Source organism: Rhinatrema bivittatum, chromosome 2 (genome assembly GCF_901001135.1).
Source record: "Rhinatrema bivittatum chromosome 2, aRhiBiv1.1, whole genome shotgun sequence".
Classification (NCBI taxonomy): domain Eukaryota; kingdom Metazoa; phylum Chordata; class Amphibia; order Gymnophiona; family Rhinatrematidae; genus Rhinatrema; species Rhinatrema bivittatum.
The window spans coordinates 822,983,517-823,009,188 of record NC_042616.1 but is presented as its reverse complement, the minus strand read 5'-3'; the positions used below and the strand labels follow the sequence as shown (position 1 = coordinate 823,009,188).

The 25,672-nt window shown below is 45.6% G+C and overlaps 1 protein-coding gene across 1 annotated transcript in view; it reads left to right on the top strand.

The window, feature by feature from the left end:
• WDR97 (WD repeat domain 97) overlaps nucleotides 1-25,672 on the top strand; it is a 378,285-nt gene that overhangs the window by 202,629 nt on the left and 149,984 nt on the right. Inside the window, exon 16 of the mRNA XM_029587226.1 lies at nucleotides 12,345-12,671. Within this exon, the coding sequence (XP_029443086.1) occupies nucleotides 12,345-12,671 (327 nt within the window). The remainder of the gene's footprint in view (nucleotides 1-12,344; nucleotides 12,672-25,672) is intronic.

Genomic DNA, 25,672 nt, shown 5'->3' with positions numbered 1-25,672 from the left:
AGGATGTCAAGCATCACACTTATCTACTCGTGGTTAGTAGTCTCAGGCCACACAACTACATACATTTCTACATGACTATGTACATGGCTAATAGGATGTCAAGCATCACACTTATCTACTCGTGGTTAGTAGTCTCAGGCCACACAACTACATACATTTCTACATGACTATGTACATGGCTAATAGGATGTCAAGCATCACACGTATCTACTCGTGGTTAGTAGTCTCAGGCCACACAACTATATACATTTCTACATGACTATGTACATGGCTAATAGGATGTCAAGCATCACACGTATCTACTTATGGTTAGTCTCAGGCCACACAACTATATACATTTCTACATGACTATGTACATGGCTAATAGGATGTCAAGCATCACACTTATCTACTCGTGGTTAGTAGTCTCAGGCCACACAACTATATACATTTCTACATGACTATGTACATGGCTAATAGGATGTCAAGCAGCACACTTATCTACTCGTGGTTAGTAGTCTCAGGCCACACAACTATATACATTTCTACATGACTATGTACATGGCTAATAGGATGTCAAGCAGCACACTTATCTACTCGTGGTTAGTAGTCTCAGGCCACACAACTATATACATTTCTACATGACTATGTACATGGCTAATAGGATGTCAAGCAGCACACATATCTACTCGTGGTTAGTAGTCTCAGGCCACACAACTATATACATTTCTACATGACTATGTACATGGCTAATAGGATGTCAAGCAGCACACGTATCTACTTGTGGTTAGTAGTCTCAGGCCACACAACTATATACATTTCTACATGACTATGTACATGGCTAATAGGATGTCAAGCAGCACACTTATCTACTCGTGGTTAGTAGTCTCAGGCCACACAACTATATACATTTCTACATGACTATGTACATGGCTAATAGGATGTCAAGCAGCACACATATCTACTTGTGGTTAGTAGTCTCAGGCCACACAACTATATACATTTCTACATGACTATGTACATGGCTAATAGGATGTCAAGCAGCACACGTATCTACTTGTGGTTAGTAGTCTCAGGCCACACAACTATATACATTTCTACATGACTACCATATGTACATGGCTAATGGGATGTCAAGCATCACACTTATCTACTTGTGGTTAGTAGTCTCAGGCCACACAACTATATACATTTCTACTTGACTATGTACATGGCTAATAGGATGTCAAGCATCACACTTATCTACTTGTGGTTAGTAGTCTCAGGCCACACAACTATATACATTTCTACATGACTATGTACATGGCTAATAGGATGTCAAGCATCACACTTATCTACTCATGGTTAGTAGTCTCAGGCTACACAACTATATACATTTCTACAAGGTAGCAAGAACATTTAATATTTGGCAATTTGGGGTTGTTGGCCACCACAGTATACCACCCTGTAGAGTAGAAGGGACCTCTTGCGTTCCCGTTTACTCAAGCATTATTATTATCATCCCCCTTTTATCCCAAGTCTCACCCATATGAACAGATGCAATTGTGTTGATGGGCAGTGTTGGCCTGGGAGTTGGGGTCTTCTCTATCTAAACTGTCTCCTTCCACTCCACTAAATGTTCTGTGACTATGCTGGGATCCACGCCCTCCTGGGGGACCAGACTTTGCCTCCTGATTTCTCAGCAGAAGTTCAGGGGGCTGTGATATGCAAATCCCCTACCTGAATCTATGACTTATCTATTCAATAGTCAGTCAAGCACCTTCACAGAAAGGGGTATTTTCGGTTTCCTGGGCTGGTGGCTCAAGTTATATAAGTGCATTGTTCTCTTTTTTTCTCTGCTGCAGTTCACTTAAATGGTTGCATGCTCAAACCTGCATTTCTTGTGAACGAGGGTTTCACTCTTCCCCACTTACATTTCTTGTTGTCATCAACAAGACACCAATCTCTTGCATGTACCTCCCCTTCAGACCAAAGTCTCAAGGCATTCCTTCATTACTTTTGGGTAATAGGCAGTCACCTGTTTGTGTGCTGCTGTCAGGGGGACATTCACCCAGTTTCCAGGACTATCATAAGTGAACCTTATTGTGGGCTTCACAGTCCTACCTGTCCTTCTGGGCTCTCGGGGTGGCAGTGGAACCAATTCCTCAGCCTCTGTAATTTCTGATTCTCTCTGGGGGTGAATCTCATCTGTGGGAACTCTCTTGTTCCAGGTTGTCCATCCCTCTCTCGCCATTTGTACCACCCTCAATCCTATCATTACTCTGGAAGGCGTCTGGGATCTCCCTGTCCTGGGTTTCCTTTCCCGGGAACTGTCTTACTAAGTCCCCACCTTGTGCCTGTTGATTAGGTGACAGTCTCTCCAATGTGGCTCCCAGGTGAAACTCATGTGTCCCCCACCTGATTCTCCTTCTGAATCCTCACTTTCATATCTACTATGTCTGTCTTCCAGGGATACTCATGGGTCCCTACCTGTTCCTGATGGGGATTCCTGTCAAATTCCAAATGAGGTTGGGTCTCAGCTCTTACTGTTCCCCTTCTTCTTGAGACTCTTCTAGGGGAAATGCCAGCTGTCCAATAGGCAGGAGATGGTTTCTGTGTACTGTTTTTATGGGTCCTTCACCCTGCTCTTACCTTACCCAGTAAACAGACAGGTTGTTCAGTTTTTCCTCAATGACATAGGGGATAGACCTCCACCTATTATCAATTTTATGTCCCCTGCCATCAAGTCAATCTGCCTCATTTTCTGGTCGTACTGGTGCTTGTTTCTCTGCCTCAGTTTGTAGGCAGACTCCACAGCCAACCTATAGGTGTTGCGTCCGTCGGTCATAGATGGCTTTGACCTCTGTGCCTCACCTTTCTCTCTGCTCTCCTCGCTAGCCTTGGGAAGATGGCTACCGCCGGGTCTGCATGCTGCTCTCTCCGGCGTCTCCAGAACGGCTATGGCAAGGCTATCCACCATGTTTCTCCTGAGGACCTCCTAGGGCGCGCGCGCGCGCATGCCACCAACATCTTTATCCACGTCATGGTTGGAACCTCGGGGGCGTCCCCCTCAGGTGATGTCACGCCATCCGGGTATTTAGCCTGCCCTTCGTTTGCTAACAACTTGAGTTAGCAAGGATTGGATTTGCCTCCGGTCTGAGCTACTCTGCCGCTTCCGTGCTGCCGCTGGAAGCTCTCTCTGCCCTTCGGGGTAATTCTTCACTAACCTGGGTACTTGCTCCTCGGGGGCCCTTTGCTTTCTTTCAGGTGCCTATCTGGGATCAGGTACTCGCTCCTCGAGGACCTGCTCTCCCTGCCGTAATGCCCGCTATACAACTACTTCTGCCTGCTGGGATCTCCATCTATACAGCTAGCAATTTAGTAAGTAATCTAACCTCTGTCAGTCTGTCTCATCTACAGTTCAGCACTGGGAACCTGCATCCGGATCTCCCTATACCACCATGTGCTGCTATCATCTACTATAGTGAGACGGGTCTCCTCTGCCGAGGGTCCCTGGACTGCTTCTACTGGATCACCTCATTACTGCCACCACAGGTGGTATCATCTAGCTGTATAATAAAGACAAAGCTTCTGTGTTTGCATGTCGCGAGTCTAGCCTAGTACTGCGGTTCCTCACGGGGCTCCTTCCCGTGGGAGTGGCCATCTCCGCAGTACCCAAGAATCCACTCAAATACCTCAAAACCATAACAATAGGCTGCCCCCAACTGTTCTTTTAGCCTCTTCACATAGCTTTGAAAATTCTGAGGCAATGACCCATCTAATGAAACCCCAAAACACAGATTAATTTGCAACTGGGCCTCTCACCCAAACATCAGAAAATAGGGTGAAAACTCTGATGCATCATTATATGTGCAGTTTTAAGCATGCACCAAATAGCTCACATACTGGCTCAAGTTCCTCTTTTGAGCTGCCTTCAATGTCCCCAAATGTTTAGAAGTGTCCTGTTAAGTTTCTCAGGCTGGGGGTCTCCCTAAGGATGATAGGGAGAGATGTGTGACTTCCTAACTCCAGCCACATGCAATATCTCTTTAATGAGGCTGCTTTCAAAATCCCTCACCTGGTCAGAGTGTATCCAGGCTGGGAGTCCATAGTTCACAGAGAATTTCTCCCATAATACATAAGAATATAAGAAATTGCCATGCTGAGTCAGACCAAGGGTCCATCAAGCCCAGCATCCTGTTTCCAACAGAGGCCAAACCAGTCCACAAGAACCTGGCAAGTACCCAAACACTAAGAAGATCCCATGCTACTGATGCAATTAATAGCAGTGGCTATTCCCTTATGTTCTTATGACTAGTAATGTTTAACTTCTCTGCTGCTCTGTGCAGTAGGGTCTTTCTTTTTATACGACTAGTACATTGTCTACAATGTTTTTCAATGTCTTGTGCTTGTTTACGCCAATGGAATCTGTCCTTCACCAGTTGTAGGACCCTCTCTGCCCCCATATGCCCCATGTCATCATGGAGAGATTGAAGCAGAGTTCTTGGGAATTTTGTTCAGGACGTCCCAAATTGGTATCTTTCCTTTCTCTGCACAGTAACTTGTTCTGCACAAATAGACGATCCCCCTCTCTGATTAGCAACCGAGTGTCTGGGTGGCTCTGCTGGACTGCTTGTGCCCCCAGATTTCTCTCCTTCACCCTGAGCACATCACCAATTAAGGGATCAGTCTGTTGTGCTTGTTGAATGTCCTGGAAAGTCAATCTTGCCATATTAGTGGAGACCTAAGACACAACATCACAGTAGACAGGGGAAATGCTGTTAGGAGAGATCCCCAAGCTGTCTGCAGCACGACATAGGTTCTCAGTGTCACCTCCACTCCCATTCCCTGCCTGGTTCCACACTGCTGCCACTCCAGTCTCTGCCAAACTGTACCAGTCCTCCTGGGTAGTGTCACTCCTCTGGGGCTGCTGGGATAGTGCAGCCGTGTCCCTGTTTGCACTTCCAGGTCGGTACTGCATACTGAATTTGTAAAGAGATAATGCTGCCAAGCACTGGTGCCCAGTTGCATCCAATTTTGCAGTTGATAAAACATAGGCAATCTTTGAACTTGTCCACAACCGCCCACTTAAAGGCTAAGAACTCCAGTTTATGAGCAGGGTAGTTTCTCTCAGTTTTACTCAGACTGCGGCTTGCATAGGCCACAGGTTTTAGTCCTTCTGGATGTGGCTGATATAAAACTGCCCCTAAGCCCTCCAGGCAAGCATGTATGTAGTGCTCTACACTCTTTGCACATCCCACATCCCACTCAGACCATGAGAACACGCTAGCACATTGTGCTAATTTTTGCTGTAGTCTGGCCTTCCAAAATGGGGGAATTGGAGCGTCCCCGAACCGGAAAGCACTTGGGTTAATAGTCTAGGTACACCTCCCTTTACGTTTCACTCTCTGCACAGCCTCCACGTGGCTCACTGTGGCCATTCTGATCTCTAGGGGTAACTGGACAGAGTGGTTAGACTCATTCTTCAGCCTAACAAACACTTTCTCTGTCCATCCCCCATCTAGAATTAGTACACCGTTCTGTACCGGTAACTCTGCACGCAATCGGTCCTCTGCTGTGTGAAAAGGTGGCATTGGCCTTCAAGCGGTTATTTAAGTCCTTCACACTCCCTGGGGGTATTTCAATAGGGGTTGTGCTCCTTTGCCATATCTCCCCATTAAATCCAGCACCTCATTTCTGTGCTGTCCCCATGGGTAGGGATGGCAGTCCTAGCTGCCTGTGCCAATTGGCCAAACTTGTGCGGATATGTACCTAATAGTATTGGGATGTGGGTTCCAAACGGGGAATCTGGACACACCAGCATCAAAGCTTCTAGCTGCTGGGCTCTCCCAGTAAGGTGTTGGGGAAACTCCACTGTCACCACTATATTTCCCTCATAGGGACAACGATCCTCCAAGCAATTATTTTCTCAAAGTTAGATTCCCTAACGCTATCCTACTAGGTCTCCCTTCCTCCTACACCAAACCGCTCCAAATGGTACAAAACACAGCAGCCCGTTTACTAACAAACACCAGGAAAAGAGACCATATTTCCCCAATTCTAAAAGACCTTCATTGGTTACCAATTCACTTCAGAATCATCTACAAATCCATCTCCTTGATATACAAAATCATCCATCAACACACCACAATTCACCTACAATTTCCTCTCCGCTTACACAACTCCACAAGACCTACCAGAGACGCATACAGAGGATCCCTCCATGTACCTCCTACTAAAACCACTAGTCACAGTACCTTAAGAGATCGAGCCCTCTCCACAGCTGGCCCACTGTTATGGAACTCCATCCCTCCCGATCTCAGACAGGAGCCTTGCCTCCTAACCTTTAGAAAAAGACTCAAGACTTGGCTGTTTATGCAAACTTTCCCGAACTTAACTTAATGCGCCTCGCCATCAACATATCCAACACAGCAGCTGTACCTCTTCTCCTTGTATATAATTTAGTCTCTGCTAAACTATCTTTATTTCCTCTGATCCCAGTTCAATAGTCCTTGTTAATTGTAACTGCTTTCTTCGACACTTTATTTCTGTTTTTTTATGTATTTATTGCACCCCTGTTTATTTGTAAACCAGCATGATGTGATCATTTCATGAATGCCGGTATATAAAAACCTCAAATACATAAATAAACAAATGGTTATGTATGCCCTTCAGCTACAATCTCTTCAATGGTTGGAGTGGGATGTGTGACAACCTGGCATCATAGAAGCTCTGGTGTACAAGGAAGACTTGGGATCCACAATCCAATAAGGCCTGGGTGGCCACACCTTCAATTCAGATTGGAACAGTTGTTTTGGGCCCCACTAACCCATCTGGCATAGGATCTCCTGCCCAATTGGATGGGTTCTGGGGTGGCTGAGAACTCCCAGGTCATCTCCTTCTCTGGATCCTCCATAGCTCCTCTGATTTTGGGAGATCCTCACTCCTCCCCATGTGGCCAGGGGGAACCTATATTCTCTCTTATAGTGCCCTGGCTTCCCACACCTGTGACACACACCAGAATGCTTAGTGTTTCTTCCTGATGCGAATCCATTGTTTCTGGATTGTCTGGGCAGTTCTTCCCCCCTCTAGTTTCTCTGGGGGGGAGCAACCCTAATAGGAGATTTGAGTCTGGTCCGAAGGGCCTCCACCTTGACTCCAGCTCATGGATTCTAAACTGGTACTCCTCTGGGGTTGAGGTGGGTTCTTGGTGCCCTCTCCCACTCTTTTGTTCCCATGGATTCTGAACCATAGCAGGGGTATTTGGATGAACCTGGAGGGTCTTAACCTCTGGTAGGGATGTGAATCGTTTTTTGACGATTTAAAATATCGTCCGATATATTTTAAATCGTCAAAAATCGTTAGAGGCGATATTTAATAGGAATTCCCCCGATTTATCGTCAAAAATCGTAAATCGGGGAAGGGGGAGGGGAAGGGGGAGGGCGGGAAAACCGGCACACTAAAACATCCCCTAAAACCCACCCCGACCCTTAAAATAAACCCCCCACCCTCCCGAACCCCCCCCCCCAAATGCCTTAAATTACCTGGGGTCCAGTGGGGGGGGGTCCCGGTGTGATCCTTTACTCTCGGGCCTCCGGTGCGTTGTAGAAATGGCGCCGGCGCTACCTTTGCCCTGTCATATGACAGGGCAAAGGTAGCGCCGGCGCCATTTTGTTTTTTGTCCCCCGACGTCAGGAGCGTAGGAGATCGCTCCCGGACCCCCGCTGGACCCCAGGGACTTTTGGCCAGCTTGGGGGGGGCCTCCTGACCCGTATGGCCGGCGCCATTTTGTACGGCAAAACGATTCGAGTGCAGGAGGTCGCTCCCGGACCCCCGCTGGACTTTTGGCAAGTCTTGTGGGGGTCAGGAGGCCCCCCCAAGCTGGCCAAAAGTCCCTGGGGGTCCAGCGGGGGTCCGGGAGCGATCTCCTACTCTCCTGAAGTCGGGGGACAAAAAACAAAATGGCGCCGGCGCTACCTTTGCCCTGTCATATGACAGGGCAAAGGTAGTGCCGGCGCCATTTCTACAATGCACCGGAGGCCCAAGAGTAAAAGATCACACCGGGACCCCCCCTCTGGACCCCAGGTAATTTAAGGCATTTTGGGGGGGTTCGGGAGGGTGGGGGATTTATTTTAAAGGGTCGGGGTGGGTTTTAGGGATGTTTTAGTGTGCCGGTTTTCCCACCCTCCCCCGATTTACGATTTACACGATATTTAAAAAAACAAAACCGCGACGATCCGATTCCCTCCCCCAGCCGAAATCAATCGTTAAGACGATCGATCACACGATTCACATCTCTAACCTCTGGTACTATTATCTCTTCCAATTTGAGGTGGGTCCCTCTCTCTGTTAGGGTGACTTAGAGAGCTCCTCATATCCTCTCAGTCTTCCTCTTCTTTCATCCCCCTCTTCACAACAGCAAAGGGAGGAGGGCTCCTCGTCTTTTCTGCTAATCCATTTTTCATCACAGTCACATCTGAATATAAGCACCCCCCCCCCCCCCCCTCCTTCCTCACAGCTTTAAGTGGGACACGCTCTAGACAGGATGCATATTGAGAGAGCTTTTCACCAGGCCTCTGCATGGTAGTTTTGGGGTGGATAAAGCAATCCTCTTTGTCTTCTGTACTACCATAAATCCAGTGGTCAAATTCCTCCTCTCCTGGTGGGTTTGTCTCAACCCCTGAGAATACTCTCAACCTCTGTATGGGCTGGTATCATAATGTGGCTGCAGGCACTTCTCTAACACCTTCCCCATGGTACCACTCAGTGTGTCAGGGGAATAGGCTGGCTGTCCTGCCTGGAATAGAATCCCTGCTCATCCTGCAGAGTTTTTCCTTCACTTGTTACTCCCCATAGTGACTAAGGGAACAGATACCTCTTCTTCCAGCAAAACTGTAAGGGGTGATATGTTAGGATCTAAATCCATAGAGCAAGTACAGAAAACTTTCACATTCCCCTGTGCATCATCATAAAATCTCCCCCTTTACCGTTACTTGTCCCAACACCTGGAGTTTGTTTAGGGCCTGCTCAATGGTGTCCTCAGGGACACCATTCACCAATATAGTCCATGACAAGTTAACCCCTTCACTTCTTAGCATCCATTTTTCCCAATCTGCAAGTCATGTTCACAGTATAAACAAATTAAAATTAAGCAAATTCATCCCAGCAGTGCCTCCAAAAAAATGTATGTAATGCCCGCTTGACTGCTTACCTCGCGGGGCTTTCCTGGGTCCAGGACCGAACTGTCGGGAGCCCCCCTAAAACAGACTCCATAGGTCTTCACGTTCTTGGCACCTGGTGCCTCCAGCTGGGGAAGAAGGTGTTAGTGGGTGAGATTTCCCTCCTTTCACCCCAGGAATACAAATGGGGTGATGAACAAGGCTGTACAAATATATAAAGGTTTATTAGACTATAAGAGTATATATATGTCTACATGACTATGTACACTGTTAATAGGATGTCAGGCTGTACACTTATCTACTCATGGTTAGTAGTCTCAACCTACACAACTATATACATTTCTACATGACTATGTACACTGTTAATAGGATGTCAGGCTGTACACTTATCTACTCATGGTTAGTAGTCTCAACCTACACAACTATATACATTTCTACATGACTATGTACACTGTTAATAGGATGTCAAGCAGCACACTTATCTACTCATGGTTAGTAGTCTCAACCTACACAACTATATACATTTCTACATGACTATGTACACTGTTAATAGGATGTCAGGCTGTACACTTATCTACTCATGGTTAGTAGTCTCAACCTACACAACTATATACATTTCTACATGACTATGTACACTGTTAATAGGATGTCAAGCAGCACACTTATCTACTCATGGTTAGTAGTCTCAACCTACACAACTATATACATTTCTACATGACTATGTACACTGTTAATAGGATGTCAAGCAGCACACTTATCTACTCATGGTTAGTAGTCTCAACCTACACAACTATATACATTTCTACATGACTATGTACACTGTTAATAGGATGTCAAGCAGCACACCTATCTACTCATGGTTAGTTGTCTCAACCTACACAACTATATACATTTCTACATGACTATGTACACTGTTAATAGGATGTCAGGCTGTACACTTATCTACTCATGGTTAGTAGTCTCAACCTACACAACTATATACATTTCTACAAGGTAGGAAGAACATTTAATATTTGACAATTTAGGGTTGCTGGCCTTCACAGTACTACCCTAGAGTAGAAGGGGACTCTTGTGTTCCCACTTACTCAAGTATTATTATTATTATCCTCCCCCTTTTATGCCAAATCTCACCCATGTGAGCGGATGCAATTGGGCTGGTGGGCAGTGTTGGCCTGGGGGGTGGGGTCTGCTTTATCTAAACCATTTCCTTCCACTCTGCTGAAAGGTCCGTGCCTAACGCTGGGGTCCACAGCCTCCTGGGGGACCCAACTCCACCTCCCAGTCTGTTGCTGGGGTTCAAGCCCTCCTGGGGGACCCAATTCTGCCTTCTGAACTGCAGCTGCGCTCCACACCCTCCTGGGGGACCTGACTCCATCTCCTGGTTTGCTGATGGGGTCCATGTCCTCCTGGAGGATCCAACTCTGCCTCCTGATCTGCTGCTGGGGGCCTTGTCCTCTTGGGAGACCCAACTCCACTTTCCAGACTGCTACTAAGGTCCCCTTGCTCAGTGGCAGATCTGCCACTGGGGTCCCCTCACTTGGGGGGGGGGGGGGAAACCACTCCACCTCCAGGCCTGCTGCTGTCCTTCAGTTCTCCTCCCTCGGTACAAAGGTTTTCACTGGCTTAGGTTTACAACTCCATTAGGCTCATGGTTGTTTTAACATTCAGTGATTCTAGCCTTCTACAGTCTCGGCTTTTAGCTCTGCTAAGCTCATGGCCATCATATGTTATTAGCCAGCCAGGATAAGTCACCTTCTCTCATCCTGACTTTTGCTTTCTCTGTTGTCTGACCATGTATGGGTCTACTGTCAACCAAAAGGACAAGACCCAGGTAAGACCATAGAGAGGGACTATGTGCACACCTCTCTATCCTGCCTAGCCATCCCCCTGTTGTCTGGGATCTCGGTACCCACATGTCTGAATATCTTTGTTAGTCAGGGTGAGAATTTCTTTGCTTTCTAGGACTGTTTTCTGGTACATTTCTCTCATAAATTCCTTTCCTAGTCAGAGTTCTGTTATTTCGATTGGATCCTCTGATTTTTTAGTGATATTTCCTACAAAATTACTTACAGAAGTTCAGGGAACTGTGATATGCAAATCCCCTACCTGAATCTGTTACTCATCTATTCAATGGTCAGTTAAGCACCTTCACAGTAAGCAGTATTTTAGGTTTCCTGGGCTGGTGACTCAAGTTACATAATTGCATTGTTCTCTTTTGTTTTCCTCTGCTTCAGTTCACCTAGGGGGTCATTTATCAAAATGCGGTAAGGCATTTTTGCATGTATTAAGGGCTTATCGCATGTGAAAACATCTTTAACGCATGCGATAGCACCATATTGTATGGTGTGATGCAAATTTGAAAAGGAGGAGGAGTGGGCTGTGTTTGCCTGATTGTGTTATGGGGTGGTAAGGTTTTATCACATTGTCTCCTACAAGGCCTGTTTTAGTTGGGGGTGGGGAGAGAGAGAGAGAGACTAGCCATAGTGTCCTCTCCCTAGATAGGTATTTGTATCCCTATGGTAGGCCCACCTAGTAACTCGAGGTGAGGTTTAGGTATCAGTGTAGGGGGTTAGGGGCCACTTTGACATTCAACATGAGATGTACGAACAGAACAGAGGTCTCTTGTGAAGATTTGATGGCCTTCGGAGTGAGGAAACTCACCCTAGGTGGAAAGAACATTGCACAAATCTCATCTTTGGGTGAGTTTCCTCACTCCGAAGGCCATCAAATCTTCACAAGAGACCTCTGTTCTGTTCGTACGTCTCACGTTGAATGTCAAAGTGGCCCCTAACCCCCTACACTAACACCTAAACCTCACCTCGAGTTACTAGGTGAGCCTACCATAGGGATACAAATACCTATCTAGGGAGAGGACACCATGGCTAGTCTGTCTGTCCATCCATTTAAAATGGTCTGTCCCCCCCCCCCCCCCCCCCCCCCGTTGAATGCAGGAAATACAACAGGTCTGGCATGTATCACAAAGTTTGAAAATGTTATCACAATTTGTGCTAACTTAGCTCTTCACATAGGTAATTAGCACAAATTGTGGTAAACTGTATAGCATAAAATGCACCCCTCTTGCTATCGCATGCGATACTTACCGCATTTTGATAAATCCATGCCTTAAGTGGTTGCATGCTCATTCCTCTGTCTCTTGTGAGCAGGGATTTCATTATGTTTTTATCATCAAATCAATCTGTTGAGCAGGAGGAAAGCCAGCTAGAAGAGGAAGAATATGTGCAATCAGAATTGGAAGAGATCCAACTAGAGGAAGAAAAAATGCAACCAGAGGATCAAATAAAAATACAACCAGGTAAAAAGGAGGAGATCCAATTTGCCCAGCCCAAAGAGATCCAGCTTGCCAAGCAAGAAGAGATCAAAGTTACCGAGAAAGAGGAGCTCCAGCTTGCCGAAGAAGAGATCCAGCTTGCCGAAGAAGACGAGCTAAAAATCATTGAACAAGTAGAGCGAGAACTAGCCAAGGAAGAACAGATCCAACTTGTTGAGACTGAAGAGGACATAGAATCCAAAGAGGTATAGTAAGTCAGCTCTGAGTGTGTTTATCTGTTGCTGTGTTTCACTATCTGCACTTATGTGAATGAGCCTGCTGCTCTTTATGGGAGTGTGTATAACTATGAGTGTGTCTGTTACAGTATGCTTAGGGACCTTTGTTTTCAGTTTTTTCCACTGATTTTTTCATTATAACATTGAAATTCCCAGGAAAATTAAAATAAAAATGAAGGTCCCTAAGTATGCTTCAATTTCTCTAGATCCAGTTTGTGTCTGTTTATTTTATTTTTTTATTTAAAAGTTTTATATGCTGTGAATTGGGCAGGAACCTGACTGTCTAGGTGGTTTACAATACAGCATACATAATTAACATAGCAATCAATCGAATTCACAATATACATCACAATTACGGCGTTGGCCAATACCTACAAAAATATGTCTGTTTACTTTGAAACCGCAGATGTTATCAAAAGTTGCTTTGTACTAGAAAAGTATATGGTCGATGAACTGATTTTGTAAGCATTGGTAAAAAGATAAGTTTTTAGAGATTTTTAAAATTCTTTTGTATTTGCTGTTAGTCGAATTTCTTCAGGAATGGAGTTCCAAAAAACTGGGCCTGCTTGCGTGTTAGTGCTAAACTTGCTATTTTTACTGATGGGACTTCAAGAATGCAGTTTTCCATTGAACGAAGTTGCCTGGTTGGTTTATAGATTCTTAACAGTGTACAGAGCCATCCTGAGTTAGAGTTATAGAGTAGGTTGTGAATTTTGTATGTGATACGATATGATATTGGTAACCAGTGGAGATGTTGTAAAATTGGTGTAATATGGTCCCTGCGAGATAAGTCGTACAATATCCGAGCTATAGAGTTTTGACTAAGTTTATTTATTTATTTTATTTTATTTATTTAACATTTTTATATACCGGGATTCATGCAGAATTTGCATATCATCTCAGTTTACATTGTAACTGAAAATGACAAGCACGAGGAATGCAAGTTACATAGAACAGGGTATTAAACTTGGAACAGATTACATGGGTAAAATAACTTAGTACATGGGTAAAATAACATGGGTAAAATAACTTAGTACATAATAGAGGTTGGAGAAACTGAAAATTATCTTATTGTAATATTTTATATTTTAAGCTTGGTTTGAGGGTCTTTTGATGGACTATTTGCTAGTGAGTAGGCGTTGATGTATCTTATTATCAGGATTGGAACAACAACTAAGTTGTTACTGACTGTGATAGACATGGATTTGGCCCGGGACATTGCACACAGTACTGCTACCGATCCATTTGGCTGACTGTTCCTTTTCCTCGCTCAAAAGCAAACATTCCACTGGCCATTCTTAATTTTAGCCTTCCAGTATTTCTGTACGGCCACCTTAAGGTACATTTTTTAGCATGCAGAGGCCAACGTTCAAAACTGCTCATGGGTGTCCATGTATGTATGCATGTATATGGCTCTGTGTCCATAGGCACGCAAACATGCTGGCCGCACAAGTTTGGGATTATCTGGATAAGCAGTTGCACTTAACTGGATAAGTTCCAATTTGTCCATCTATGTAGTGGCAAAGGAGCTACTTAGCCAAATAAAACATAATTTAGTAGAATAGTGGGTGCAGATGATATACCTGTGCATTTTTACTTCACATTTTAAAGGGATCTGCAATTATTAGTCAGGGGCATTTTTTTTTTATCACACAGCAATGAACTAACCAGTTTTACCAATTAGTCTACCAGCCCATCTGCAATTCATGAAGACCCTCCTGGCTCTTCAGTCTGAAGTCCTCCCTTTTCACCCGGACCCTCAATTTGTTATTTTTTCAATTTTAAGATGTTAATGATCACTTACTCCAGATATTGAGAAGGAATTCACAAATCAGGTGCCAAATTTATAAGTGTAAATTGCTTTTAAAATAGCAACTTGCTCTCATAAATGTTGGCCCCTCCCTGGAACACTCCTTTTTTCCATATGCAAATTTCCTTGTGGACCCTGATTTATATGTGTGGGTTGAGGTTTCTAAAGTAGCACATGCTCACGAATATGCTGTTTTCCCTGTGTGCTTTTTTTATGCATGCAATTTTTGAAAATTCACCTATTAGTCAGGGTCTACTTGAGTAAAGAGAGAGCTAATGCTTGTAGATTGAAAATCCACTTACATGCATTCAGCCAAACATCTAATTCTACCAGGGTAAGTTCATGACACCTCTTTCCCCACTGGCCCATATGGATTGAAGAATCACAGTACAGCCACAACAGCAGCAAGAACAAGGAGAAGAGGAGGGAAACCCCACAAGCCTCTCCAGGGATCTTTCCCCACCCCCCTGCAACCAGCCAATGATGACCCTCAGGCCATGAAGGAGGCATCTCTAGCTCTGCTCCCACTGATATCCTAGGACCATAAGGGCTGAAAAATCCCAGCGCAGCCACAGCAGCAGCAGGAACAGGGAGAAGAGGCCCTTTAGGCTGAGATCGGAGCTCTTCTAGCTCCACCCCGATTGATATCACCGGAGAGAGCCAGCCCATAAAGGCCACACCACATGTAGGCCCAGTACCAAAGGGGTGTTCTCATTTATGTGACCCTTCATGTGCTACTTTGCAGAAAGCACTGAGAGAAAGCACAATTCTCACCTTAGGCAAACTTTTATAATATATTAATATTCTGCTTTGTGACACTTTAAGCCAGAAAAAAAACCAGCCAGATGCTCTTCAATCACTTCAATCAAAAAGAAACCATTTAAATGTCGTGAATGTGATATTTTCCAATCAAAAACATCTGAATGTAGTATTCCTTCAGTCAAAGAGAAACCATTTAAATGTTCGAATGAATTAACACTTTCAATCATAGATAAGCAATTTAAATATTCTAAATGTGGTATACCCGCAATCATTTAAATATTCTAAGGGGTAATTTTCAAAAGGACTTACATACCTAAAACTGGGATTTACATGTGTAAATAAATGTTATTCATTTAAGTGGGCTTTTGAAAATTGCTACAATGTATGTCATTGAATTGCCCATGTGTATTACATGTGTAAGTGCACTTAGGGAGAGTAACTTTAAAACAAGCAGGCGCATGCCCTCATATGCAGATATGTGGATGTGCGCAAACACACATATATATTTTATATCGTGCGTGCACTTGCACATTGTAAGATATAAAATATGGGCAACTTTACCCAACAACATATTCACGTATCTAAAAGAGACAGGGCATGTAACGTTAAACGTAGCCAGATAAGTACCGTGTCAACACTTAAACATGTCACGGTTTTGCCTGCTGTGCAACCTCACCATGCTCTGGTTTTACCTGCTATAACACTTCCCCACCAGTAGAGGCCTCCAGCGAGCTTCGCTCACTACCTTGCTAAGGCTCAGTCTACTTTGTAGTCTTTCCTCCACCTCAGTGAGCTCATTCATTACATTGCCAGTTACCTCTTCACTGATCCTACCTCGCTCAAGCCTCAGCCTTACTTAACCTAGCCTGCTCAGTGCCTCGGTGCCTCTTCATTGAGTCACCCTAGTTCTCTGACCTGGCCACCTCTATCTTGTTATTCTTTCTTACCTTGTGGCCTACCTAGGCCTTGTCGTACCTCATGGGCTTCGGGCTTTCTGCCTTGCCTACCCCTGTGGCCTCCGAGCCTCTTGCTTTGCCTTGTGGCCTTTTGGGACTCCTCGCCTTGCTCTGTGGCCCCCAGGCCTACTGGGTTCTTTTAGTCGGCCTTATTTCTGTTGCCTGTTCTATCTTTTTCAGTCCTGCCCCTATTCTGTCTTGTGCTGCCCTACCCAGTCTCTTGTCAGTTTCCCAGTCCTTGCCCTTGTCTCTGGTCCAGTCTGTGCTCCCAGCCAGTACCTGCTTCCAGTCCTCGGTCAGTATCTGTCTCCAGCTTTCAGCCTGTGCCTGCCCTCGGCTTCCTCCAGTTTATGCCTGATCCCAGCTCCCAGTCTGTCCTCAGTGTCCAGTCCGTACCATGATGTTCCACAGAAGACAACACAAGGGCGTAACCTACGGCGGGGATTAGATAGATAGAAAACCAGCTCCAGCCCTGTGCTGCAGGCCTTGCTGCTTCTGCAAAGTGCACTCTGACTCCAGGCAGCCTGACCATGACAATCTGCCTATCTTACTTAGCCAGATAAGTGGCACTTTTTCAAATTTATCCGACTAAGTGGCAGCAAAGCCACCACTTATCCAGAGAAGTCAAAATGTATCCAGATAAGTGGCGCAATTCAGCTCTACTCACATATTTGTTTTCCCTATTTTAATTATTTACACAAGAAGATTTAACTCGCGTAGTGTTCCTAGCAAATATCAGTTTTTACAAGCAAGCTTCCCCAATTGTGTAATATACGCGCCAGTTTTACCTAATAGTTCACCAATTTGTCCTGCCTATCTGCGCTTTGTGAAGGATCTCCTGGATCTTCAGCCTGAACTCTCCCCATCTCACCCAGACCCCTCACCCAGTCATTTTTTCACTTTCAAGATGCTTAGTGAGCAGAAGTAAATATACACAAGAAAAAGACCGATGCACATCACTGTGGCAGATTTTAAAATAGCAACTTACTTGTGTCCATGTTGACCCCGCCCTACCCTGCTCCACCTTTTTTTACTCGCCTTCCCTGTCCTACGCACTGTTTACTCATGCATGTAATCTTTTTTGTGCATGCAGCTTTTCAAACCTCTAAGCACATAAATTTGCCTTGAAAATTGCTACATAGTAACGAGGGCAGAAAAGGACCCAATGGTCCATCCAGTCTGCCCAGCGAACTTCTTATGGGAGTAGCTGCCGCTCCGTGCAGGTTACCCCCAAGCCTTATGTTAAAGGCAGTAATATTTACAATCCACACCCAGCAGCTGTCACACCCATAACAAAATTACTGCTAGCAACATTTTTACAGGGAGAGGAGCCGTCCTGGTGATTCAGACAATGCTGCTTGAACCTGCTTTGCGTTTGGACTTGGCCATAGAAGCAGTCCTGTGCTTTTCCCTAATGTCTGCGTATCAGTTCCCGGGACCATAAAAGTCGGGCCCAGCATTGGTTGCTGTCTGAATCCAATTCCCCTCTCCCACTGTTGAAGTGGAGAGCGATGTTGTAGTTGCATCAGGATCAGGTCAGTTAATTGGCTAAGGGTAGTAATCCCCATGGCTTTTGCTAGGGGTTGCAGCTGCCACTCCCTGCAGGTTACCCCTCCTCCTTAATGCCCAGTTCTAGCCTTTAGGGATCCACAGTATTTCCCCCCATGCCTTTTTAAATTCGTTTACTGTTTTTGTCTTTCCTCATAGGGGAGCTGTTCCATTCCCCTTATCATTTTGGTTGCCCTTCTCTGTACCTTCTCCATCGCAATTATATCTTTTTTGAGATGCAGCGACCAGAAGTGTACACAGTATTCAAGGTGCGGTCTCACCATGGAGCGATACAGAGGCATTATGACATTTTCCGTTTTATTCATCATTCCTTTTCTAATAATTCCCAACATTCTGTTTGTTTTTTTGGCTGCCGCAGCACACTGAGCCGACGATTTCAATGTGTTATCCACTATGATGCCTAGATCTCTTTCTTGGGTTGTAGCACCTAATATGGAACCCAACATTGTGTAACTATAGCATGGGTTATTTTTCCCTATATGCATCACCTTGCACTTATCCACACTAAATTTCATCTGCCATTTTGATGCCAAATTTTCCAGTCTCACAAGGTCTTCCTGCAATTTATCACAATCCGTGATTTAACTACTGTTGCAATTCCTCCTGCAGCCGAAGCCATGGGAGGTCTCTTACCTCTGCCTGCCAGTTCCCCGACGCCGCTCCCTCACCTCACCACCGATTCTTCTTCCATGCTTCCTCCCCACTCTCGTTCCTCCTTCGCAGCTCGGACGCCACCACTCCCATGTCGGGCCTGGTCGAGGCCTGCTCCAGCTCCTCCTCGCTTCAGCAGCAGCATGGCCGCTGTCTAGGGTCCTGCACCTCTTCCTCTTCCTGCTTCCTTAGGCGCGGGGCCGCGACTCCTTCTGTTATTTAAAGGGCCAGTGAAGGAGAGGCCTTCCTGGCTCCACCCGATGACCTCATCACTGGAATCGCCTCTCTAGCCCTACTTAAGGGCTCAGTTGCCATTCAGTCTTTGCATTTGCAAGGAGCTGGTCTTCTCTAGGACTTCCTGTATTCTTCGTTCCTGCTTGGCTTCTTCATGTCCTTCGTGGGATCCCTCGTTGTCTGTTCCGGTCTCTGCTGATGCCTCATCCATCCTGATGCCTCCATTGTCCTAGTCCCTGATGTTCCTTGGTCCAGTCTTCATGTCCTGATGTTCGTCCTGTCCAGATGTCTTCCAGGATTTCACCTTGATCCGTCCCAGCATGGTCCGCGACCAGCCCGGCTGGGTTGGTAGGGCGCTGTTGCATCCATCGCTTCTCGATGCCCTCACTCCACCCTCTTTACCTCTGTGGCGACTCCCTCTGGGCCTGATGGACGGTTGGCTGCCGCGGCGTCTTCTTGCCATCTCCCTCCGGCGTCCCCAGACTGACATGTTGGCAGTCAGCATTTTTGGAATAAAGGTTGATGCATTTAGTGAGGCACATGATGCTGTAATACACCTAATTCAATCAATCTGATGTTTTTTGCTATCCTACATTCCGGCCATAAATATTAAATTTAAGTAAGGTGTAAGGTATTGTTAAATTCCAAATTGAATATCCTACAAACTAGTACAAAGATTGTATTAAAGGGATAATTCCTTGGGGTATTGGGGTTGGGAGGAGGGAAAGATTAAGAAACACCTGATGCAGGGATGAAATTCTTCAAAGCACGACAGAAGAGAAGTATCTGCAGGTGATTGTATTTGATGATCTTAAGATGGACAAACAGGTGGATAAAGTGATGGTAAAAGCCAGAAAGCTGCTTGGGTGCACAGGGAGAGGACTGGTCAGCAGAAAAAGGGAGGTGACACTGCCCCTGTATAGGTCCCTGGTGCGACCTCACTTGGGATACTGAGTACAGTTCTGGAGACCCCACCTTCAGAAGGATAGAAACAGGATGGAGTCGCTCCAGAGGGAGGCTGCTGAAATGGGCAGTGGTCTTTGCTCTAGCGTATGTGGACAGACTTAAAGACCTAAACATGTACACCCTAGAGGAAAGGCAAGAGAGGGGAGGTATGATAGAGACACTTAAATATCTCAAAGGTTTCCATGCACAGGGGGGTGAGCCTTTTTCAATGGAGAGGAGGCTCTAGAATGAGGGGTCATAGGATGAGGGTGAAAGGGGGTAGGCTTGGGAGTAATCAAAGAAAATTATTAAGTATAATAATAAGAAAATATTTCTTTACAGAAAGGGTGGTTGATACATGGAAGAGGTAAAGAGAAGGACAGAATCGGAGGGGATCCCTGAGACAGTGATAGGAATCGTTAGACTAGAATGGCCCCATAGTCTTTTCCTGGCCTGACATTTCTCTGTGCTATGCACCTGTCCCACGTTCCTGTCCAAGATCATGTTGGATTTTCACTGTAACTTGTCCCTTCTCCTGCCAACATTCTTTCCCAGGACACAGATTTAATTAAAAGCATTTACAATGTATCCTGCTTCTTCTAACTGTTCAAGGCAGGTGACAAGAAATCGTGCACAAGCTGCATACGTGACAAAGGGCAAAAATGAGCAGAGTTACAATTTAAGCAGACAACAAATGAGCTCCCTATTGGCCAATACTCAGCTGAGCCTAAAGACATTCTTTTGACCGGATTACTAAAAATACTGAAGTAGTAATAAGCCCAGAAATATTTATCCACAAAGGCAAACAAGCCTTGTATTGTCTAGAGCAGTGGTTCTCAACCGGTGGTGTCGCCACACTTCCCTGTCCCCCGCTGACCCAGCTGCTCCCCGGTCCCCCCTCCGCCCAGACTTAAAATGCTGTCATCCCATGCGGAACGCGGCAAGACCGCTGGAGTCAACGGCGTCGGCATGGTCTCTTCTTCCCGCCCCTGCGGCATGGAAGAGGAAGTGGTGAGCAGCGGGTGCGTGCACGGGAAGAAGAGACCATGCCGATGCAGTCAGCATCGCCCCAAAGAAGACAAGAGAGGCGCGGCCTGAGGAATGAGCTGCGCGGCTCAGAGAAAAATGAAGAACGTCAACCCCCGCGGCCGATGGGATTCCTTTCTCCGCGCGAGGGCTGAAAATGAAGGAGGTTAGGGTTGGGAGGAGGCTGCTGCTGCCGCTAGTTCCGGGGAGGGAGGGAGGGAGGGAGAGAGTGAATGAGCAAGCAAGCATGTGTGTTTGAGATCCTGTGTGTGATTGAGAGCCTGTATATGTGAAAGAGAGTATGTCTGTGATTCAGAGCCTGCCTGTGAGAGAGAGAGAGCATGAATGTAAGTTTACCATTGGGAACCTGTATGTGTAAGTTTGTGATTGAAAACCTGTTTGTGTGAAAGAGTATGTGTGTATGATTGAGATCATGTGTATGTATGATTAAGAGCCTATGTGTATAAGTAAGGGAGAGAGCATGTGTGTCTGTGTGTGATTGAGAGCTGGTTTAGGTGAGGGAGCATGTGAGTATGTGATTGAGAGCCTGTGTGTAAATGAGAGAGAGGACATGTTTGTAAGCATGTGAATGAGAGTCTGTGTGTGAGAGAAAAAGACAGCATGCATGTGTGTGATTGAAAGCCTGAGTGTGTGAAAGAGTGTGTGTGTATGATTGAGATCATGTGTATGTATGATTAAGAGCCTATGTGTATAAGTAAGAGAGAGACCATGTGTGTCTGTGTGTGATTGAGAGCTGGTTTAGGTGAGGGAGCATGTGATTATGTGATTGAGAGCCTGTGTGTAAATGAGAGAAAGAGAGGACATGTTGTAAGCATGTTGAGTGAGAGTCTGTGTTTGAGAGAAAAAGACAGCATGCATGTGTGTGATTGAAAGCCTGTGTGTGTGAAAGAGTTGTGTGTGTATGATTGAGATCATGTGTATGTATGATTAAGAGCCTATGTGTATAAGTAAGAGAGAGACCATGTGTGTCTGTGTGTGATTGAGAGCTGGTTTAGGTGAGGGAGCATGTGATTATGTGATTGAGAGCCTGTGTGTAAATGAGAGAGAGCATGTTTGTAAGCATGTTGAGTGAGAGTCTGTGTTTGAGAGAAAAAGACAGCATGCATGTGTGTGATTGAAAGCCTGTGTGGTGTGTGTAAGCGTGAAAAGATAGACAGCATGTGTGTAAATGTGTAATTAAGAGCCTATATAAGTGAGAGAAAAAGCATGTGTATTTGTGAGTACTGAGAGCATGTGTGTATAGGTATGTAATTGAGAGCCAGTGTGAGAGAGAGTGCTGGTATGTGACTGAGAGAGAGGAGAAAGTTCCAAGCAAACCACCCCACCTCCTGCTAATTCAGAACAATCTCAGGACACCTGGATATCAAATGTTTCCAGGTATGCAGAGGAAAAAAAAAATTTGTATCCTTATTTTTCATTACTGGGTCTTTGTGTCTGCTATTTTGAAATATTTTATTGATATCTAGAAATTTTTTATGAATTTTTAATTATTGGATATTCCATTCATCTGCTGTTTTGAAATAATCTGTTCTTTTTGTTAGTAAGGTTTTACTGCTACTGATTTTATATTTCTTGATTTGTTTTATAAGGACTGGTGATGTTTCTTTTTTCCTTTGTTGCACTGCATACAGAGACTCTGGCTTGTTGCAGTTTCCAATTCAGTTTTTGTCTGCATGCTTCTAGTTATGCGTTTTGGTCTCTTTATTCTATGTTAGGTGAGGGACAGCACGTGATTCAGGTGAGGTTTTCTGCTGGGGTGTAGTTTCTGAGTAGGGCTCTATAGCAGCCTGGCTTGGTCTGTTTTCCTAATAGGAGATGTATTGGTGTCTTAAGGCCTGGTGTAATATTTCAGTGTTGCCTTTTCTTAGGTAAGGTGGTTACTGTTTGAGTGCTGGAAATTGGTGCTATTTTGGTGTGGGATGTTTACTATTTATGCAATTTCTGTTCAGACAGAATACGTATCTTTTCCTTGTGTCATTCTGAACAATAAAAATAATACTGGGCCTTTACTTTTATTTCCGCCGTGAATTGTAATGAGCAGTGTGTGACACATGTGAGCATGGTCTGTCAGGTGTGTCAGGATGGGAAAAAGGTTGAGAACCACTGGTCTAGAGTTCAAGATAGCAGTTGCCTTTTATTTGGAGTAAAGCAAAGCTCTTTCCTTCTCTTGACCCCCAAGAAGCCTTGAATCTCTGTAAGTCAATCTTGCTAGCAGCTTGCGTCTCCTTTTGCCGACTGCAGGTCGTCATGTCATGGCCTGTATCAGTGCTCCAGTTTGGGGTCGGCTGAGGACAGGGACTTCTCTCCCCGCAGTCACATTTCACTATTATTCAGATACCGATTCCTGATATAACAATAGGTCTGCCCAGTCTCTTCTCCAAAGTCCAACTCCCTCCCCTCAGGTCCCATTCTATTATTTCTATTTACAATAAAAAAGAACTAGAAAGGGGCTTTGTCCTACAAACATGTCTAGTACCAGCCTTTGGCTACTTATTCATTATGTTTTCCCTCTTCGTTGGTAGAAAAGGAGCCGCACTTATCTGGCTTATCATTCTGCTTGTACTTTGCAGAAAATCAAGTTGCTTACCTGTAGCAGGTATTTTCCATGGACAGCAGGTGATCAGCCATAGATATATCCTCCTGTTTCCCCTTCTGGAGCTGGCTTCTCTGCTAACCTCATGTATTAGATTAAGGGGGCCTGTGTGCCAGTTCATGCCCAGAAAAGCTGTCTGGGGTTTTCCAGATACTTATACAAATTCCCTGCCGTAGCACCTTGGGATGATGTCACGCACATGCATTGCTGATTATCCTGTTGTCCACAAAAGCATTTGTTACAGGTAAGCAACTTGGGTGATACAGTGCCCGTCCTGTCCTGGCTCTGGGATTACAATTATGGAGGCTTTAGTGCCTGCTCCATCCTGGCTCTGGGGCTGTGCTGCTGTGAGTAGTATAACACTATACTCTGTCTATAGTGATAGTGCCCGTCCTGTCCTGGCTCTGGGGTTGTGCTGCTGTGAGTAGTATAACACTATACTCTGTCTATAGTGATAGTGCCCGTCCTGTCCTGGCTCTGCGGCTGTGCTGCTGTGAGTAGTATAACACTATACTCTGTCTATAGTGATAGTGCACGTCCTGTCCTGGCTCTGGGGTTGTGCTGCTGTGAGTAGTATAACACTGTACTCTGTCTATAGTGATAGTGCACGTCCTGTCCTGGCTCTGGGGCTGTGCTACTGTGAGTAGTATAACACTGTACTCTGTCTATAGTGATAGTGCACGTCCTGTCCTAGCTCTGCGGCTGTGCTGCTGTGAGTAGTATAACACTGTACTCTGTCTATAGTGATAGTGCACGTCCTGTCCTGGCTCTGGGGCTGTGCTGCTGTGAGTAGTATAACACTGTACTCTGTCTATAGTGATAGTGCACGTCCTGTCCTGGCTCTGGGGCTGTGCTGCTGTGAGTAGTATAACACTATACTCTGTCTATAGTGATAGTGCACGTCCTGTCCTGGCTCTGGGGCTGTGCTGCTGTGAGTAGTATAACACTGTACTCTGTCTATAGTGATAGTGCACGTCCTGTCCTGGCTCTGGGGCTGTGCTGCTGTGAGTAGTATAACACTGTACTCTGTCTATAGTGATAGTGCACGTCCTGTCCTGGCTCTGGGGCTGTGCTGCTGTGAGTAGTATAACACTGTACTCTGTCTATAGTGATAGTGCACGTCCTGTCCTGGCTCTGGGGCTGTGCTGCTGTGAGTAGTATAACACTGTACTCTGTCTATAGTGATAGTGCACGTCCTGTCCTGGCTCTGGGGCTGTGCTGCTGTGAGTAGTATAACACTGTACTCTGTCTATAGTGATAGTGCCCGTCCTGTCCTGGCTCTGGGGCTGTGCTGCTGTGAGTAGTATAACACTGTACTCTGTCTATAGTGATAGTGCACGTCCTGTCCTGGCTCTGGGATTCTACATTAGGTGAAGTTACAATTATGGAGGCTTTAGTGCCTGCTCCATCCTGGCTCTGGGGCTGTGCTGCTGTGAGTAGTATATAACACTGTACTCTGTCTATAGTGATAGTGCCCGTCCTGTCCTGGCTCTGGGATTACAATTATGGAGGCTTTAGTGCCTGCTCCATCCTGGCTCTGGGGCTGTGCTGCTGTGAGTAGTATATAACACTATACTCTGTCTATAGTGATAGTGCACGTCCTGTCCTGGCTGTGGGATTCTACATTAGGTGAAGTTACAATTATGGAGGCTTTAGTGCCTGCTCCATCCTGGCTCTGGGGCTGTGCTGCTGTGAGTAGTATATAACACTATACTCTGTCTATAGTGATAGTGCACGTCCTGTCCTGGCTGTGGGATTCTACATTAGGTGAAGTTACAATTATGGAGGCTTTAGTGCCTGCTCCATCCTGGCTCTGGGGCTGTGCTGCTGTGAGTAGTATAACACTGTACTCTGTCTATAGTGATAGTGCACGTCCTGTCCTGGCTCTGGGGCTTTGCTGCTGTGAGTAGTATAACACTGTACTCTGTCTATAGTGATAGTGCACGTCCTGTCCTGGCTCTGCGGCTGTGCTGCTGTGAGTAGTATATAACACTGTACTCTGTCTATAGTGATAGTGCACGTCCTGTCCTGGCTCTGGGGCTGTGCTGCTGTGAGTAGTATAACACTATACTCTGTCTATAGTGATAGTGCACGTCCTGTCCTGGCTCTGGGATTCTACATTAGGTGAAGTTACAATTATGGAGGCTTTAGTGCCTGCTCCATCCTGGCTCTGGGGCTGTGCTGCTGTGAGTAGTATAACACTGTACTCTGTCTATAGTGATAGTGCACGTCCTGTCCTGGCTCTGGGATTCTACATTAGGTGAAGTTACAATTATGGAGGCTTTCCCTGTACGTACCAGGATCAGTCCAGGACACCTGGGTTGTGACTCCGCACCAGTAGATGGAGACAGATTAAAACTTGTGGGCGGAGCCATATATAAGCCCCTGTGCCAGTCACAGCCCC